We start from the raw sequence: 20,462 nt of genomic DNA, 5'->3' as shown, positions 1-20,462 counted from the left end.
TATTATTTTTTTCTCTGCTAGATTATGTATTGCATTGAACTGCTGCTGCTAAGTTAACAAATTTCACAATACATGCCAATGATAATAAACCTGATTATCAATCTGATTCTGAACATTGTGCATTATGTCAAATCAAAATTCCAATTTAATAACAATTTAAAACCAAAATTATGAGGCTGCAAAAGTATTCATCCCCTTTGTAATTACTACACTAATTTTCATCAGGCACAACTTGTTGATGTAGGTAACTGGTGGATCACCTGTTTTCAATGAATTCATAATAATAGATGCCCCCCCCCCCCGTAAGGTCCAACAGTATGATATAATTTCAACAGACCAAACCAAAATGAAGACAAAAGGGGCATTCAAATCAAGTTGGGGAAGCGTACAAGACCATAGCAAAGGAACTGAACATACCTCAGAACTCAGTGCAATCACTTGTGGAAAAACTGAAAAAAAATATGAAACCACAGTCACATAGCCCTGGTCAGGCCGTCCCTCTAAACTTAGTAGCTAGAGAAGAATGGTACTTGTAACAGAGGCTACTGTGATGCCAACAGTCATGCTGAGTGGGCTGCAGAGTCATTGGCTGCAACTGGAGATGAAGTTCATAGCTCCATGATCTCAAAGGCGTTGCACAAAAAGGGTATTTATGAAAGAGTGGCAAAAAGAATATCCTTGCCTGTCAAGACTTTGTAAACTATTGCTTAGAAAATACTGGAAGAACTTTTCAGTTTAAGAGGGCAGTGATGGTATGAAGCACAGCAATTACTTGCTGGGAGCAAACAGAACTATAAATTATTGTATCAATCACACTGCCACAGCAACCATAGAGTGACTTCAAATGAAGTAAATTGATGTCCTTAAGTAGTCTAGTCAGAGTCTCTGGTAAGACCTCATGACTGTTGTCCGTCACTGCTCCCCAACTAACCTGGCACAGCTTGAGCAACTTCGCAAGGAGGAATGGGCAAATCTTGCTCCACCATGTTTTGCATAGCCAAGAGATTATCCAAAAAGACTACGGACTGTAATAGCTGCAAGAGGTGGTTCAATTAAGTACTGAGTAAAGGGGGATGAATACTTTTGAACTGCTGACATTTCAGCTTTTGAATTCTTAATTTTTCATGCTTTACAATTTTCCCCGACTTTTGGGCTCTACTATGAAAAAAGGAGTGTGATTCTCAGCTGAATTGATTGAAATCCCTGCTCGTAACACTCATTTACATGAACAAAGAGAGGGGGCTGAACATTTTTACAAGCCAATATAAATACCCATATGCTGAAGGACAGTGTTGTGGTCACTACCTCTGAAATGCTTGCCCACCTGACCAAGTCCATCACCTAGTATTGGATCAAGTATGGCTTCTCCTTTCATTGGCCTGTTCACATACTGTGTCAAGAATCCTTCCTGGGCACACCTAACAAATTCTGCTCCCTCAAAACCTTTACACTAAGGACAAGTTGAAGTCGCCCATCACAACATTCCTGCTAATTTTGCACATTTCCAAAATGTGTGTTCCAATCTGCTCCTCAGTGTCTCTGTTGCCTTTGGGGTAGTCTATAGAATACTAACAATAGTGATTGTTCCCTTCCTTTGTCTGACACTACATCCACACTAGACCGGATAATTTTGAAAACACCGGTTTCGCATAAAAACGATAGGCGTCCACTCTAGGAGTTTTTAAACATATCTCTGTACACATTGAAATGAATATTTCAGCAAATCTCCTTCTACTGCACATGCGCAGGACACATCTACCAAAAGCAAGCAACATGTTTGATGTCAAATCTCGCTGTGAAAGACGGTGCGTGTTTGTGCAGTTACAGACCAGAAAAACTTAAATGACGGGCAGCTGTTGGCTCTCATGCAGGAGGACTTAAAAGTAAAAAAAAACAAATACTGCAGCATATGGAGGCAACTGACAGGGAGTTTATGGACAGTATGAACTGGCTGACGACGAACATTGAAAAACTGACTAACTCTGTTGCATTAATGAAGCCCCTTGTTAAATGTGTAAAACATGTCAGCACCAGTATTATCCTATAGTGATGTGCTACACACAGCGCTGAAATAACAACACGCAGTCGGTAAGTCGTTTCGAGACTAGTTTATTCAAACTTTGTGGTGCTGGCATTTAAATTGCTAGCGCCCGCCCTCTCCGGGGGGAAATAACATTGGAGGTACATTACTAAAGTCTCCCCCCACGCGCTGGCTATTTGTGAGCCGGTTTGCCTGCGCAGAAAGTGGGTCGCCACATAACCCCTCCCCCCAGAACCAGCGATACACCCCCCCAATGTCCACAGTCTGGATCAGCCTCTGTTTGGGAGGTTTGCCTCTATGCTGCAGTGCCTGAACCTCGACCGGCTGCGCCAAGTCCACATGGGCTGGTTTGAGTCGGTCCACCATGAAAACCTCCTCTTTCCCCCCCAATGTCCAGAACGTACGTGGACCTGTTGTTGTTGATCACCTTGAATGGCCGCTGTAGCGGCGCCCAGTGTCCGCCCCTTCGTACAAACACAAACTTACAGTTTTGCAGGTCTTTGGGTACATGGGTTGGGGTCCATCCATGCTGTGAAGTTGGTACGGGGGCCAGGTTGCCAAGCCTTTCGCGTAGCCTGTCCAGGACTGCTGCGTGTTCTTCCTCTTGCCCCCTTGGGGCTGGTATGAACTCTCCCGGGATGGCCAGGGGTGCGCCGTACACCAACTCGGCCGACGAGGCATGCAGATCCTCTTTGGGAGCTGTACGAATTCCAAGCAGGACCCAGGGAAGCTCGTCCACCCAGTTAGGTCCTCTCAGGCGGGCCATGAGAGCCTACTTCAAGTGCCGGTGGAAGCGTTCCACCAGTCCGTTCAACTGTGGGTGGTAGGCAGTGGTGTGGTGCAGCTGTGTTCCCAACAGGCTGGCCACAGCCGACCACAGACTGGAGGTGAACTGGGCATCTCTGTTGGAGGTAATGTGGGCCGGTACCCTGAAGCGTGCTACCCAGGTTGCAATCAGTGCTTGGGCGCAGGAATCGGCAGATGTGTGGGTGAGCGGGACTGCCTCTGGCCACCTCGTGAACTGGTCTACCATCGTTAGGAGGCACCGCGCTCCTCGGGACACTGGTAGGGGGTCCACGACATTCACATGAATGTGATCGAACCTCCGGTGGGTGGGTTCGAACTGCTGTGGCAGGGCTTTAGTGTGCCGCTGCACCTTGGCTGTTTGGCACTGTGCGCACGTTCTGGCCCATTCACTGACCTGCTTGTGAAGTCCGTGCCACGCGAACTTGCTGGAGACCAGCTGGACGGTTGTCCTGATAGATGGGTGCGCCAAACCGTGTATGGAGTCGAAAACCCGCCGCCTCCAGGCTGCTGGGACGATGGGGCGAGGTTGGCTGGTAGTCACGTGGCACAGGAGGGTCCTATCGCCTGGGCCTACTAGAAAGTCCTGCAGCTGCAAACCCGAGACTGCGGTCCTGTAGCTGGGCATCTCGTTGTCTGCCTGCTGCGCCTCCGCCAGTGCTGCATAGTCCAGCCCCCAGGAACAGGGCCTGGACTGCTGGTCTGGAGAGTGCGTCCGCCACAACGTTGTCCTTTCCCGAGACATGCTGGATGTCCGTCGTGTACTCCGAGATGTCGCTGCTGGTGAGCCGACCAGGGATCAGACACCTTCATGAACGTGAAGGTCAACGGTTTGTGGTCCGTGAATGTGGCGAACAGCCTGCCTTCTAAGAGGTACCTGAAATGCCGGATCGCCAGGTATAGCACCAACAGCTCCCGGTCAAAAGCACTGTACTTGAGTTCGGGTGGTCATAGGTGCTTGCTGAAGAACGTCAGGGGTTGCCAGCGCCCCTCGATGAGCTGCTCCAGCACCCCACCGACTGCTGTGTCAGATGCGTCCACCGTGAGGGTGGTCGGAACATCCGTTCTGGGGTGCACCAGCATCGCAGCATCTGCCAAGGCTTCCATGGCTTTAACGAAAGCAGCCCCAGCCTCCTTGTGCCACGTAATGTCCTTGCCTTTACCCGACATCAGGGTGTACAAAGGGTGCATGATACGGGCTGCTGAGAGGAGGAAACGGTGGTAGAAGTTCACCATACCGACGTACTCCTGCAGGCCTTTGACCGTGTTGGGCCGGGCAAAATGGCGGATTGCGTCTACCTTGGCGGGCAGAGGTGTTGTCCCGTCTTTGGTAATCCTGTGGCCCAGGAAGTCGATGGAATCGAGACCGAACTGGCACTTGGCCGGGTTGATGGTGAGGCCATATTCACTCAGTCGGGCGTAGAGTTGATGGAGGTGGGACAGATGCTCCTGACGACTGCTGCTGGCTATGAGGATGTTGTCCAAATAAATGAAAGGGAAGTCCAGGTCACGTCCCACCGCGTCCATTAACCGCTGAAACGTCTGTGCGGCATTCTTTAGGCCAAACGGTATGCGGAGGAACTCAAAAAGGCCGAAAGGGGTGATGAGTGCCGTTTTGAGGACATCGTCCGATGCATCGGGATTTGATGGTATCCCCGGACAAGGTCTACCTTGGAGAAGATCCGTGCGCTGTGCAGGTTTGCTGCAAAGTCCTGAATGTGTGGCACAGGGTAGCAGTCCGGTGTCGTAGCCTCGTTCAGCCTGCGGTAGTCGCCGCATGGTCTCCAGCTCCCTGTTGCTTTGGGCACCATGTGCAGGGGGGAGGCCCATGGGCTGTCAGACCGCCGTATGATCCCCAATTCCTCCATCCGCTTGAATCCCTCCTTTGCCAGGTGGAGCTTTTCCGGGGGGAGCCTTTGTGTGCGGGTGTGGAGGGGTGGTCCCTGGGTCGGAATGTGGTGCTGTACCCCATGTCTTGGCATGGCTGCCGTGAACTGTGGTGCCAGATCGATGGGAAGTCCGCCAGGATTCTGGTGAATTCGTTGTCCGACAGCGTGATGGAGTCCAGGCGTGGGGCCAGCAACTTGGCTTCACCCAGCGAGAACGTCTGTAAAGTCTCGGCATGTACCAGTCTTTCCCCTTGCAAGTCGACCAGCAGGCTGTGAGCTCGCAAGAAGTCCGCCCCCAGGAGTGGTTGGGCCACTGCGGCCAGTGTGAAGTCCCACGTGAACTGGCTGGCGCCGAACTGCAGCTGTATTGTGCTGCCGTTTGCGGCCCTCAGGGTGGGTCCCGGCTTCCTGTTGCAGGTGTCGTACCCTGTCGGGGGCAAGACGCTGATCTCTGCTCTGGTGTCGACCAAGAAGCGGGGTCCCGACTGTTTGTCCCAGACGTACAAGAGGCTGTCCTGGTGGCCAGTCGCCATAGTCATTAGCGGCAGCTGGCCCTGGCCCTGGCCCTTGCAGGGCGGGCAACAACAGTGGGCTTTTGTGCCCCACCACTGGTGGTAGAAATGCCACTGTTCACTGGCCTCCTCACTCCTGCCTCTGTGTTGTGTGCGCCCCCCTGCCGGGCCTGGTCTGGTAATCTGACCGACGGACGCCATGCTCTCCCTCTTGGCTTTCCACAGCACGTCTGCCCGGGCCGCCACCTTCTGGGGGTTGCTGAAATCTGCGTTGGCCAGCAGCAGATGTATGTCCTCGGGCAGTTGCTCCAGGAACGCTTGCTCGAACATGAGGCAGGCCTTGTGTCCGTCAGCCAGGGACAGCCTCTCGTTTATCAGTGTTGACGGCAGTCTGTCTCCCATACCATCCAGGTGAAGCAGGCGGGCACCCAACTCATACCGTGAGAGGCCAAAGGTCCCAATGAGCAGTGCCTTGAATGCTTCATATTTGCCCTCTTCTGGGGGCGAATGTATGAAATCCGCAACCTGGGCGGCTGTCTGCTGGTCAAGGGCGCTCACCACGTGGTAGTAACGCGTGGAATCAGGATATCTGCCGAATCTGGATCTGGGCTTCTGCTTGGCTAAACCACACGCGTGGTCGCAGCGTCCAGAAAGTTGGCAGTTTTAGTGAAACTGCGTGAACAGATGAAGAGTCGGTCATCTTTGGTCCAAATCCCATTTGGACTGTCAGGGTCACCAATGTAGCGATGTGCTACACACAGTGCTGAAATAACGACACACAGTAGGTAAGTCGTTTCGAGACCAGTTTATTCAAACTTTGCGGTGCTGGCATTTAAATCCCTAGCGCCCACCCACTCCAGGCGGAAATGACGTCGGAGGTACATTACTAAAGTCTCCCCCCGCACGCTGGCTATTTGTGAGCCGGTTCGCCTGCACAGAAAGTGGGTCGCCACAATCCTGTAATTCCATACGTTACATTAGGCTGTTACGCATCTATTGTCCGAGAAGTACTTGCATAAATAGGTAAACCACCTTCATACAAGTAAGGACAGAAAACAGGGCAAAGTGAGTATACTTATTTATTCAGTAAGTTATGGGTCAAAGTATATGGTGAGTACATTTCTAACTCTTCTGGCTTCAGTCCCGTTGTCGTCTGTTCTGAAATTGTTAGTTTGCGTTCAAGAAAACAATGAAATGGCGCGCTGCTGTCACCATCTGTCATGACAGTATTTTCAGATTTCTCCGGCTACACAGTCCACACTGATCTGCCCAAGTGGCGTTTTCAAAATTACACACCCTGGATAGTGTTTCTGAAAAGCTCCGGTTTCGGGGGACAAAAATGCAGTTTTAGTGTGGACGAAGGGTAAAAACAAAGAGAAAAGGCTTTGGTTATGGATTTATCTGGTGTAGTGTGGGCATAGCCTGAGAGCCAAGGGAACTGGGTTGTTATTTTGGTACAGAGAGTAATTAAGAAAATTAGCAACTATTGGTTGAAGAATTGCATACGAAAGTAGGCAGATTGTGCCTCAATTAAAACCACATCTTCAATAAGTGTTCAGTGTTTGTCTCTTTATTTAAGGAAATAAGTTTAAGAATAATTTTCTTTGTCTGATATCTAGAATGGGTGGGTTGAATGTGAGGAAGGTTTGATTTAAGATGCGTAAGATTCTGAAGAGTTGACGAGGTGGGCATGGAGTGGACATTTCCACTTATTGAGAACTTAGACTAGGAATTGATGTTCAAGGTATGATATTGCAGATGAATGCATGGTTAAAGAGTTGGTACAGGGGACAGAGTTTCAGATTTGTGGATCATTAGGATTTATCTTGGGGAAGGCATGACCTCTATAAAATGGACAGGTTGCACCTGAACTTGAGAAGGACTTTGTGGATAGGTTTGCTAAAACTGTTGGGGAAGGTTGGCCAAGTGATGGGAATGTTAGGTCAAATGATGGGGCAGTTGGTGTAAAGGTAAATGCAGTGTGCAGAGAGACTAAGGAAGGATAGATGGTGATAGGACCTAAGTGCAGTTGGATGAGTTGAAATGCGTTTGCTTTAATGTGAGAAGTATTAAGAACAAGGGTGATGAGCTTACGATAGATCAATATATGAAATTACAATGTTAAGGCCATTTCCAAGGCTTCACTGCTGCAAGGGCAGGATTGGCTGCTTGATGTTCCAGTGTTTAGATATCTCAAAAGGGATGGGGAGGGAGGTAAAAAGTGGAGGTGTAGATTACTAATCAGAGATAGTGTCACAGCTATTAAAAGGGAGGATTTCATGGAGGGATTGACTGCTGAGTCAGTGTGGGTGGAAGTCAGGCTACGTCCACACTACACCGGATAAATCTGTAACCAAAGCTTTTTCTCTTTGTTTTTACCCTCCGTCCACACTAAAATGGCGTTTTTGTCCCCCAAAACCGGAGCTTTTCAGAAACGCTCTTCAGGCTGTGTAATTTTGAAAACTCAGCTTGGGTAGATTAGTGTGGACGGGGTAACCAGAGAAATCTGAAAATGTTGTCAGACGGCAGCGTGCCATTTCATTGTTTTCCTGAACGCAACCCCCCACACAATCTAACAATTTCAGAACAATCCTAAAAGCCACTGTGTGTAATGAGGGTAGAAACTGTAGACATTTGACGGAAATGTAGAGAGAATAAAATGGGATAAATGTATAATTGATTGGTGGTTGTCACAGTCTCTGTTGGCTGACAAGCTTGTTTCTGTTCTGTATGATCCATGATGACATGACAATGGTTTTAACATCACACCATGTGTGTGGTCTGTCATCTTGTACATGGTGGTGACTCAGCCCACATTTGGTGTATGTAGTATTACTTGGCCTTGGAAGGTCAATAGGTTTTAGACATTACAGAGTCTTTAACTCTGACAATTCTTTCAATATTTATTTCAGGATTTCTTTATTCATAACATTTTCAGGTATACTATACAGGATGATAATTTGTCATTGTTTGTTTATAATTTTTAAATTATAGCAAAACAGAAACTTTCAGTAATAAGTTTGAGAGATTGAAAAAGGACCCAGTCCAGTAGCAGAAGGACCCTACATTATGCAATTTCTCTTGAGAGCCTTTGCAGCAGTTGTGTTGAGATTCAGTGTGTTCATTAGCACTTAGTCCTTCAACTTGGAATGTACCACGACAACATTTTGTTTTGGATGGACGGCCCGGACCCCATCTTTCACCAAGCTGATGATCTGCCAGAGATATTTGGCTTGGTATGAATCCTTGAGAAGAGCTCATGGAATGCAGTGTGAAGTGAGACACAATTGTTTGGATTCAACCTCAACAGAACCTCCACAGGAACGCAATGCTGTTACAGCTTGGGATCTCGGCGTCCTCTGTAAGGAATCTGTACATCCTCCCTGTGGAACGTGTGGGTTTTCTCTGGGTGCTCAGGTGTCCTCTCACAGTCCAAAGGTGTACCGGTTAGTAGGTTAATTGGTTATTGTAAATTGTCCCATGATTAGGTTAGGGTTAATCAGGGGTTGCTGGGTAGTCAGGCTCTTTCCTGTATCCCTAATAAATAAATAAATAAATAAATCCTTTCCAGACTCTCTTAGCAAATATGTAGTCCAGAAGGAAATGGTGATTATTGGTCAGCAGGGACGAGTTTTACAGATCTGCGGAGAATCTGGAGGAGGGAGGTTATCCAGGGTACTTCATCCTGCTGGCTAGTTTTGAAGTTGGCTGCATCAAGAGGCAAAGATCCTGGACATACAAACAGCATGCCCAATCAGCTGAGAAAGAAGGTGCCATATTCTGGGGCTGCCACCAAGAACTTCCTGTTAAAATGCTAATTGGCATTAGAGAATAAGTCTGGCCATGTTGTAGTAGGAAGTTCCATTCAGTCCTGCCATCCCATTGGGCCCTCATAGCAAAGTTTGTGAATAGAAAACCACACGTCAGACAGACTGATTTGAAATGAATATCCTGGAGGCCCAGCATAAAAAAAGGCATAGAATCAGAAGGTGAAATATCTCCTGTCCACTAGGACTAGACTGTTCATGAAGCACCCATTTTTACACTAATCCAACACTAGACCATTTCATTCTTCACATATCTCCATTGACTTCTAATCATTAACCCCAAAACCAAGTCACACCACGCATCTACACACTAGGGGCAATATGCAGCATCAATTAACCTACCAACTGGCCTATTTTAGGGATATGGGAGAAACTAGATAATCCTGGACAAAAGTAACATGGTCGCTGAGAGAATGTGTAAACTCTGCACAGGACTGAAGGTCAGGGTTTCATTATCTTACTACAGCATTACACTTCCATTACTGAGCCACTCTTAAAAAGAGGTAATGGGTGCTGACCGATGGTTTCTGTCAAAAAATAATGATGGATTTTGTGAAGGTAGGCCCAGCCTTTAACACTGTCTAGGGGATCAACCTTGATAACCCTCTGATTTGAGATTTCAGCACTCTCTGTAATTTGCATTTCAACAGAAGACTTGGTGGTAGCCCCAGAATGTGTGGCCTCTTTTCTCAGCTAAATGGAGTTTGTGTCTTGGGACTGAATGTTTACAATTACCTTCCAACTATTTCCACCTGCTGAGGCACATCAAAGGCAATAGTGTTTGCATCTGAAACAAATTGTCTGTGTTCCCCAGACAATTGCTGCTAGACTTGATCCATTTTAACACTGATTGCCTTCTGGCCCCATAGACTAAAATGTGTATTCCTGTAACTCCTGAGAAGTAGTCACCAGAACACTGCCAGGCAGAATATAGAATTCAAACTACAGATCTAAGGAACATAGATCAGCTACATTCTTAAAAGTCTAACTACTGGGGCTCAGAATGACTTAGGAATCTAAATTCAGAAATCACAGAAAGCTGATGGAATTCTCCAAAAGGGGAACACAATGGTGCAGCTCGTAGAGCTGCTGCCTCACAACTCTGGCGGCCCAAGTTCACTGCTGACCCCAGATTTTTGGCTATGTGGAGTTGGCATATTCTCACAATCACCTGTGGATATTCCCTTTGGTGTTCTGATTTCCTCTCCATGATCCACAGGTCAGCAGGCTAATTAGCTGGTATAAATTGTCCTCAGTTAGTAGGTGAATGATAGAATTGAGAGATGTTGGGAGAATGCATTGCAGGGAAGATTAGTGTGGGAATGGGACTGTTCTCAGTCATGCATAGACATGAGCCAAATGGCCTCTGATATGGTAATGAGCAATGAGGAAGGGTTAGTTAGCAATGTCGTCGTGCGAGGCCCCTTGGGTAAGAGTGACCATAATATGGTGGAATTCTTCATTAAGATGGAGAGTGACATAATTAATTCAGAAACAAAGGTTCTGAACTTAAAGAAGGGTAACTTTGAAGGTATGAGATGTGAATTAGCTAAGGTAGACTGGCAAATGATACTTCAAGGGTTGACGGTGGATATGCAATGGCAAGCATTTAAAGATCGCATGGATGAACTACAACAATTGTTCATCCCAGTTTGGCAAAAGAATAAACCAGGGAAGGTAGTGCACCTGTGGCTGACAAGGGAAATTAGGGATAGTATCAAGTCCAAAGAAGAAACATATAAATTAGCAAAAAAAAAGTGGCACACCCCAGGACTGGGAGAAATTCAGAGACCAGCAGAGGAGGACGAAGGGCTTAATTAGGAAAGGGAAAAAAGATTGAGAGAAAGCTGGCAGGGAACATAAAAACTGACTGTAAAAGCTTTAATAGATATGTGAAAAGAAAAAGATTGGTCAAGATAAATGTAGGTCCCTTACAGTCAGAAACAGGTCAATTGATCATAGGGAACAAGGACATGGCAGGCCAATTGAATAAATAATTTGGTTCTGTCTTCACTAAGGAGGACATAAATAATCTTCGGGAAATAGTAGGGGACCGAGGGTCTAGTGCAGGGGTCAGCAACCTTTACCACTGAAAGAGCCACTTGGACCCGTTTCCCACAGAAAAGAAAACACTGGGAGCCGCAAAACCCGTTTGACATTTAAAATGAAATAACACTGCATACAACGTTTTGTTTTGCCTTTATGCTATGTATAAATAAACTATAATGTGTTGCATTTATGAAATTGATGAACTCCTGCAGAGAAAACGAAATTACATTTCTGCATGCAACAAAAACATTTTGAACTCCGAAAAAAAGACGTTGGGTTGAAGGTTACTTTTAAGTAAAATACTCAACGTCTATTTGAGTCCTTCTTGTATTTATGAAAAACGCCAAACTTAAATTTGCCGCCAGCAGCAAACCAAAAATAACGTCAGCCAGCTGTCAACCTGAAAAATAAAAGGACTATTTCACTGAACAATGAAAACATATGAATATACGTAAAATAATACGCAATTAAAATATTTATCATACTTCTTCAGGTTGACTCACACCTGACAATGCAGTCGTATTCAGTAGGGATGGATCGATGCTTAGGGGAGTGACCGGGAAGGATAATGTGTTTTTTTCCTCTCTGAACTCACAGAAGCGTTTCCCAAACGATGTTTGCATTGCGATGATTGCAGAATGTAAATACTCCGAATTTATCATATCGTGACATTGTTTGAACTCTCTCAAATTGGGGAAGTGAGACAATGTGCCTTTCTGTAAATCTCTGGCAAGCAACGTCAACTTGCGCTCGAATGCAAAACATCCTCCAACATGTGCAGGGCTGTACGTCCTTACCCCGTTGAAGAGCTGTGTTCAGCGTGTTCAGGTGCGCTGTCATGTCTACCATGAAGTGTAGCTTTTCCAGCCACTCTGGCTGTTCCAGCTCAGGAAAGTTGAGCCCTTTGCTGCCCAGGAAAGTTTTCACTTCTTCCAGACGCGCGACAAAGCGTTTCAGCACCTCCCCTCTGGACAGCCAGCGATAAAAACACGTTGTAGCGGTTGCTACACGCAGTCAGTAAACTGCAGTCAAAGATAGCTTTATTCGAACTAAACAGCCTTGCTTTTAAGCCTCCCTCAACCCGCCCCCCATGGGCGCGGATGCTGCAAAAGACACGTACTCACAAACCCCCGTAGGCTATCTCCCTTAGCCTGAACGCTGGCTAATTGTGAGCCGGTTCGGATGTGTCAGGAAATGGGTCTTATTTAGATTGTACAAGATCACCATAATCTTCAAATTTAGATTTACATTTCAAAAACTAACAAACTAACATAAAATACATATTAATTAAATACTGACCATGTAGCGGTGTGCTACACGCAGCGCTAAAATTACGACACGGAGTCAGTAACTGCAGTCGAAGGAAAAAAACTTTATTCGAAATCTTCAGCCTCACTTTTAAGCCTCCCTCAACCTGCCCCCCCCCCCCATGGCGCAGAGGCTCCAAAGCTCTGTGCTCGCAAACCCCCGTAGGCTATCTTATTGTGAGTCGGTTCGGATGTGCCAGGAAAAGGGTCGCCACAACCAATTATTTCCCAAAGCAACAGGGAGCCGCAGCACAGACGTAAAAGAGCCACATGTGGCTCCGGAGCCGCGGGTTGCCGACCCCCGGTCTAGTGAGATGGAGGAACTGAGGGAAATACATGTTAGTAGGGAAGTGGTGTTAGGTAAATTGAAGGGATTAAAAGCAGATAAATCCCCAGGGCCAGATGGTCTGCATCCCAGAGTGCTTAAGCAAGTAGCCCAAGAAATAGTGGATGCATTAGTGATAATTTTTCAAAACTCCTTAGATTCTGGATTAGTTCCTGAGGATTAGAGGGTGGCTAATGTAACCCCACTTTTTAAAAAAGGGGGGAGAGAGAAACCAAGGAATTATAGACCAGTTAATCTGACATCGGTGGTGGGGAAAATGCTAGAGTCGGTTATCATAGATGTGATAACAGCACATTTGGAAAGAGGTGAAATCATCGGACAAAGTCAGCATGGATTTGTGAAAGGAAAATCATGTCTGACAAACCTTATAGAATTTTTTGAAGATGTAACTAGTAGAGTGGATAGGGGAGAGCCAGTGGATGTGGTATACTTAGATTTTCAAAAGGCTTTTGACAAGGTCCCACACAGGAGATTAGTGTGCAAACTTAAAGCACACGGTATTGGGGGTGTGGTATTGATGTGGATAGAGAATTGATTGGCAGACAGGAAGCAAGGAGTGGGAGTAAACAGGACCTTTTCAGAATGGCAGGCAGTGACTAGTGGGGTACCGCAAGGCTCAGTGTTGGAACCCCAGTTGTTTACAATATATATTAATGATTTAGACGAGGGAATTAAATGCAGCATCTCCAAGTTTGCGGATGACACGAAGCTGGGCAGCGGTGTTAGCTGTGAGGAGGATGCTAAGAGGATGCAGGGTGACTTGGATAGGTTAGGTGAGTGGGCAAATTCATGGCAGATGCAATTTAATGTAGATAAATGTGAGGTTATCCACTTTGGTTGCAAGAACAGGAAAACAGATTATTATCTGAACGGTGGCCGATTAGGAAAAGGGGAGGTGCAACGAGACCTGGGTGTCTGGAAACAGTTGAGGCCGGTTCATTGGCTATATTTAAGAGTAAGTTAGATATGGCCCTTGTGGCTAAAGGGATCAGGGGGTATGGAGAGAAAGCAGGTCCAGGGTTCTGAGTTGGATGATCAGCAATGATCATACCGAATGGCGGTGCAGGCTCGAAGGGCCGAATGGCCTACTCCTGCACCTATTTTCTATGTTTACAGGATCAACATAAGATTAATCAGAGTGAAGAAAACAAATAGTGAAAATGCAAATATAAATACAATAAATAACAAGAACATGAAATAATGAGATAAATGTGAGATCACTGGTTGTGGGGACATCTCAAGGACGGAGCAAGTGAAGTTGAGTGTAGGTCACCTCCCTCCAACAGTATCTAAAACTTAGTATTGAGGGGAACAGCCACAAGGGACTTTGCATTGGCTGCCTATTCACTTTCCCTCTCCTTACAGTCACAATTGCCTTCTGTAATTTAGGGGTGGCTACCTACTTAACAAAACTAGTGCACAAAGAAAGGAATAATGAGGGCATGTTTTTCTTAGACAGGGGGCCCAAAACTGCTTACAATACTCCAAATGTGGTTGACCAATATCTGATAAAACCACCACATTACATTCTTAATTTTATATTCTAGTCATCTTGGAATGAAGACAATTATTCAGATTCTCAAATGAGAAAATCTGCAGATGCAGGAAATCCAAGCAACACACACAAAATGCTGGAGGAACTCAACACGTCAGGCAACGTCCATGGAGATTTTATAAGTAAATAAATCATTAACACAGCACACACAAAAAATGTTGTTAGCATACAGTATGTAGTGCTGCCCCTCGATTGTTTAAACCTCACTCATAATTAATAAGATTCATAATAGTTATATTTACTGCCAAACGAAACAGTGAATGATTTTTAAAATCTGAGAGCAGTGAGGTGTTTCCACAGGAAATATCTCACACCGGCTTGGTGCCAGCAAGAAGAAACCCATGATGTTGAACGATACATTTTGAAGTCCTCACAGACATGGTGTACACATCAGTATTTGGATAGTTAATGGTTACAATGCAATTACTATTTTTCAATTGTCTTTTTAAAAGAGTAATATTTTTTGAATAGGTCATGTAACATGTTTCATTTATTTTAATCTATCCCTTTTGTACTTTTCTTAATAGTAAAACAATGAATACAAATCAATAAACACAAGACTCATCCTTATTTCTTAAGAAGTTCATAAATCAGTCCTGCTGAAGGGTTTCAGCCGGAAACCTCGACTGTACTTTTTTCCATAGATGCTGCCTGGCCTGTTGAGTTTCTCCAGCATTTTGTGTGTGTTGCTTGGATTTCCAGCGTCTGCAGATTTTCTCTTGTTCATAATTATTGTTACTAATTCATTAATCAATCATAATTATCATGGCACATGAGAGAATTATCACAAATTTGGGCGTACACTATCACAAATGGTTTGCCACCCCTGCCTTGCATTCTCCTCTGGACATTACTTAAACGGAAGTCTGAGGTGCTACTGGTTTAAGAATTAAACTGGAGGTAACACAGGTAAATTTTGAGAGCAGGTTACATAGACAATGCTTGCAGACTCTTGAACAGACAAGAGTTATCTAATTAAGGTGTTAAAGATAATTAAAGGAGTTAACAATTTATCTGGAGAGGGAAATTATTCCTTCCGTTGGTGTCGTCCGACACAGATTGATACAGCAGGGAGACGCCCCTCAGCCTGACTAAGTGAGTCCCATTTGCCGATGTTTGATCCATATCAATCTAAACCATTCCTCTCCATGGACTTATCCAAGTGTCTTTTAAAGGTTATTAGCACAATGTCCTGAAAAAATAAGTTTAGAGGTGGTAGTGAGAATTAGAAACACTCCCACAAAAATCCTTTGGAAAAAATCAAGCCTAATATGGCAACACACTTGAATGTTGCTTGAATTTCCAGCATCTGCAGATTTCCTCATGTTTTGCAAGCCTAATATGACATGGTTTTGGGTAGGGTATGGTATTGTAGCTCAGGACCGGTATTTTGAATTAAGATGCAGAGCAGCTGTGATTTGTAAGATTGAATAATTTATTCCTGTAGTACTATTCACAATTTGACAAATGTGCTTAAAGATTTCAAGGTGTTATCTCTTGGGGGGTTAAGGACAATGCACACTGTTCAAATTCAGTAACCATCAACAACTCTTCTGGAGCAGATAGATAAGGCCTTTCAATTGCAAATACATCCACTTGAAGTGCAATTAAATACTCAGCAGGTGGGAATTGTTAGAAACTGATTTGAGATTTTCAATCCCAAGGATACTTCAACATTTTGCAGCCATTTGGCTGAATGAAGGAGGGCCCTGCTTCTCTAACCACTCCCTCCTCCCCAGAATGTGGTACTGCTCCCAGCACTTTCTGTTGAAATGTTAATTACAGAGGGAGATGAAATTACTCATCAGCACGGTCATTGAAGCTGATTTCAGTAGGTACAAAGTGAGTTTGAGGCCAGGCACACATTGTCCTGTTTTACACCTCATGTGCTTCGAGATGGCTATGAGTTCCCTCATCAGCTGTCTAGCTGTGATTTTTTTTTGCCCCCTTGGTTTGTCTGTGTCACAGGAGTCCCCGGTTCAAGAAAAGGCCTTTTTAAAAGCATTGGGCTTAACAAGCAGGCCCCATCCTACTGATCCCAGGCCTGTCCCGGTTCGACTGTGGAAGATTTTCCAGAGGAGATCCAGATCTCTCAGCCAGGGTGATCCTGGACATGATATGTGCAGAATGGATGAGCTAGGGGTGGATGGTGATATCCTTCGTCATCTCCCCAATCTGGGTAAGAACGCATTATCAGTTTTGGATAAGTAGGTGCGATTTGTAGCTGTGAAGTTGAGTTTGATGGAGTTTGCACAGGGTCTCATTTTTTCGGGGTGAATTTGCTGTTTTGCTAAGGGTCTTGTTTTCAGGGCAGGGGTGAAGCAGACTATGTCTGCCATATTACCTGAGAGTGGGGTGGGCTTGTTTTCTGTTACCACATTACCTAGAGTGTAGGGGAGGGTGTGGTCCTCAGTTTCTGGTGTAGGGATGGGGATGGACTTCCTTTCCTGGGTTTGGTGATCAGAATGAGGTATACTTCTGAATTGGGGGAATGCCTGACTCTTGTACAACTGGGTGAGTTTCTTCCCACAGTGTTCCTTCCACCCCTCACCCCAGACTGTGCCCCACTGGCTAGCTGTTCTGATGGCAACACTTTTGACCTTCTGTTTTGTTAGGTAATCCAGTGGCTGGGTTGGGATTATCCTCATGGCCTCATGTGCAGAAGCATCTCTACTTTAATCTGTCAGTGCTAGAAGATGTGGAAGAGCTGACGCTGGCCCAGTTGGAGCTTACCCTACCTGGGGACCCTTACCCACTCCCTGGTGCAGTGACAGTTTGCACCTTGTCTATCTGGAGGTTGGGAAAATCCTCCAACTCTAGGCAAGAGCTCATTACTTCGCAGTCCTTCCAATCCATATATGGCTCCCTCTATTTCAACCTGACTCAGATCTCCAGGGCATGGAGACACCAGCCCAACAATCAGGGGGCACTCCTGGAGATAGGCAGCTCCTCGATGGAGGGCCATCAGACTCCTAACCCGGTGTGTATTGGTTTTGCCCAGGATCTGCAAGTCTCCCTCTTGGTGGTGTCCCTGAACCGGGAGAAATGCAAAGCATCTAGAAGGAAGAGGAGCTCCTTTCAGCTGCCACTGGCATTCAGTCGGGTCTGCAAACGTAGGAGACTCCATATTCAGTTCAAGGATGTCGGTTGGCAACATTGGATCATTGCTCCTCAGGGCTACATGGCCAATTATTGCCACGGGGAGTGTCCTTACCCACTGAGTGAGAGCCTGAATGGTACCAACCACGCTATTCTTCAAACACTCGTGCATTCCACTGACCCTGAACTCACCCCCCAACCCTGCTGTGTCCCCATTAAGCTCTCTCCCATTTCCATGCTCTACTATGACAATAATGAGAATGTAGTTTTGCGGCATTATGATGATATGGTGGTGGATGAATGTGGGTGCAGATAGATATCTTCCTTGATGAAGGTGCATTTAATTTGTAATTATATTTGCCCTGCTCCTTCAGCAATGCCTAAATGGTACACTTCCCTCAAGATTAACATTCACCTTCAATTTTTTTGCTTTGGGTGGATGATGTAAACCTGAATTTTAAAACTGGTGAGTGTTTTACAGTCTAATTCACATTGCAGGCTTCAAAGATGAACTCCCTCAGCACCCCACTCTCTTCCCCCCCCCCCCCCACTCCACTGAATCATACTGGCCATTCAAACCTATCCCTTGTCATTAAGTGTGATCTGAAAGAATTTGCTGTCAAGTTGCAATATTGATTGCAGGTTCAGTTTGACATCATTTACAATAAAGTTTTGTCAATTTTTTCTACTTAATGAACTGGTGGATAGAACACGTAACTGAGACGCTGACTATTTCTAGGATGCTTCCTTTTAATTTCAGATGCCAGCATCAAATGATTCACTGTGTCCAGTTGAACCTGCTACCTCATTGATGACAATGAATTTAAGAGGATCATTTATAGCACAGGAAACCCCTCAGCAACTTGTACCTGTGGTTTACTGTTTGAAATAAAAGTAACTATTCACCATTCCCTGTAGTTTACAAGATTTTTCCTTTAAGTATTGATCCTTTGCCTTTCTAAAAGTTGTTATTGAATTGGCTTTGAGTATTATTTAATTCTGAACATTTCACTAACTCACCACAGTAGCTTTTTTGCTTCTTTTCTTCCCTATGAATTTGTTTTGACGTTAAACCTGCTGATTACCAACTATTCTGCTGGGGGGAACAGCTTTCCCCTATTAACTCTTCTCTGAAGCCTTTCGTCAAAACTCTTAGTTTCCATGGTGAACCGCTCTAGTTCTTCTGCCCTCTCCATTTAACTACAGTGCTATTCCTGATAACTTTTGACTATTTGTTCATTTTAGCTCTGTCTGCTGTAAAAGGTGGGATTTCTCAGTGGCCACCCATTTCAATTCAACTTCCTATTCCCACCTGACATGTTGGATCATGGCTTCCTCTTCTGCCACCGTGAGGCCAGACTTTGTTTGGAGGAGCAACACCTTGTACTCCATCTGAGACCTGATGCCATGAGCATCAATTTCTCAAACTTCTGGCAATTCCTCCCCCTTTGTCTCATTTTCAATTTCTTATTCTGGTTCCCCTCTCACCTCACATGCCCATCAGTTTCCTCTGATGCCACTCCTCTTTCCCTTTCACCTGTGGTCCTCTGCCCTCTCTTCAGCCCTTTACCTCTCCCACTTATCATCGCCCAGCTACCTGGTTTCACCTATTACCTGCCAGTTGGTCAAGTATTATTTGTTCACTTACCACCTCCTACCCCTCCCTTATCTCCTTATTCTGGCTTCTGCTCCCTCCTTTCCAGAGCTGATGAAGGGTCTTGGCCAAAATATCAACAATTTATTCCTCCCTGTGTTCCTTCTCTCTAAGAAATACAAGAATTTCTTAGAATGTATTGACTGCAGACATTAGGATCTGGAACAATTAACCATCTGCTGGGGGACCTCAGCAGCGTCTGTGGGGAGGAAAGGACTCGTTGATGGTTTGGTTCTAAACCCTGCATCTGGACAGAGTGAAAATGGTATAAGGGGGGTGGTGTTTGATGGAGGCTGGAGGTGATTGGATGATTGTGGGCAGGAGGGCATGCAGAAGGATGACACACTGATTGAAACACACAAAATACTGGAGGAATTCAGCAAGCCAGGCAGCATCAATGGAAAAAAGTACGGTTGATGTTTTGGGCTGAAACCCTTCACCGGACTGGAGAAAAAATGCTGAGGAGTAGATTTGAAAGGTGGAGCCGGGGGGGTGGGAGAGGGAGAGAGAAACACCAGGTGGTAGGTGAAACTTGGAGGGGAAGGGATGAAGCAAAGAGCTAGGAAGTTGATTGGTGAAAGAGACAGAAGGCCATGGAAGAAGGAAGAAAGGGGAGGTGGGAGAAAAGGAGCACCAGAGGGAGGTGATGGGTGAGTAAGGAGAAAACATGAGAGAGGGACAATGGGATGGGAAATGGTGAAGGGGGGGAGATGGGTGGAGGCATTGCTGGAAGTTTGAGAAATCAATGTTCATGCCATCAGGTTGGAAGCTACTCAAATGGAATATAAGGTGTGGCCTTATCATGATAGTAGAGGACGCCAAGGATTGAAATGTTGGAATGGGAAGTGGAATTAAAATGGGTGGCCACTGGGAGATTCTGGTTGTTCTGGTGGACAGAGTGTAAATGCTCGGTGAAGTGGTTTCCTAATGTACGTCGGGTCTCACCGGGAGCCATACTACATTAGTAGAAAAGGGAAGCTGTCCTGTGCAGTGTGTATAGGGAGTTTGGAAAGAGGCTGAAGAGCAGCACCTCTAAAATGGTCATCTCTGGATTACTCCCAGGGCCACCTGCTAGTCAGGGCAGGATTAAGGTGATAGTATAAAAGAATGAGTGGTTGAGGAACTGATGTAGGGGGCAGTTTCTTGTATGAGTGTAACCTTTTCTGGGGCAGGTGTGACTTGTACAAGGGGAACAGGTTGCATCTAAACTGGGGGGGGCAGAAGAAAATAGAGAGTAGGGAGATGAATGATGAGCATATTGATATACTGGGACACTTCAAGTTGAAGGAGGAAATAGTACTGGGTCTCCTTAAAGAACATTAAGTCCCCAGTGCCTGTTAACCCCAGGTTATTGAAAAAGGCAAGAGAAGAGATTGCTG

General features: G+C 45.6%; 1 protein-coding gene across 1 annotated transcript in view; it reads left to right on the top strand.

The window, feature by feature from the left end:
* gdf3 (growth differentiation factor 3) overlaps nt 1–18,251 on the top strand; it is a 70,865-nt gene extending 52,614 nt beyond the window's left edge. The window contains exons 2-3 of the mRNA XM_059967783.1: nt 16,299–16,509; nt 16,946–18,251. Coding sequence (XP_059823766.1) covers nt 16,449–16,509; nt 16,946–17,745 — 861 coding nt within the window. The 5' untranslated portion in view covers nt 16,299–16,448 and the 3' untranslated portion in view covers nt 17,746–18,251. The remainder of the gene's footprint in view (nt 1–16,298; nt 16,510–16,945) is intronic.
* Nucleotides 18,252–20,462: the final 2,211 nt, after the last annotated feature.

This window comes from Hypanus sabinus, chromosome 4 (assembly GCF_030144855.1).
Source record: "Hypanus sabinus isolate sHypSab1 chromosome 4, sHypSab1.hap1, whole genome shotgun sequence".
NCBI classification, from domain to species: domain Eukaryota; kingdom Metazoa; phylum Chordata; class Chondrichthyes; order Myliobatiformes; family Dasyatidae; genus Hypanus; species Hypanus sabinus.
This window is presented reverse-complemented; position numbering and strand designations above follow the sequence as displayed.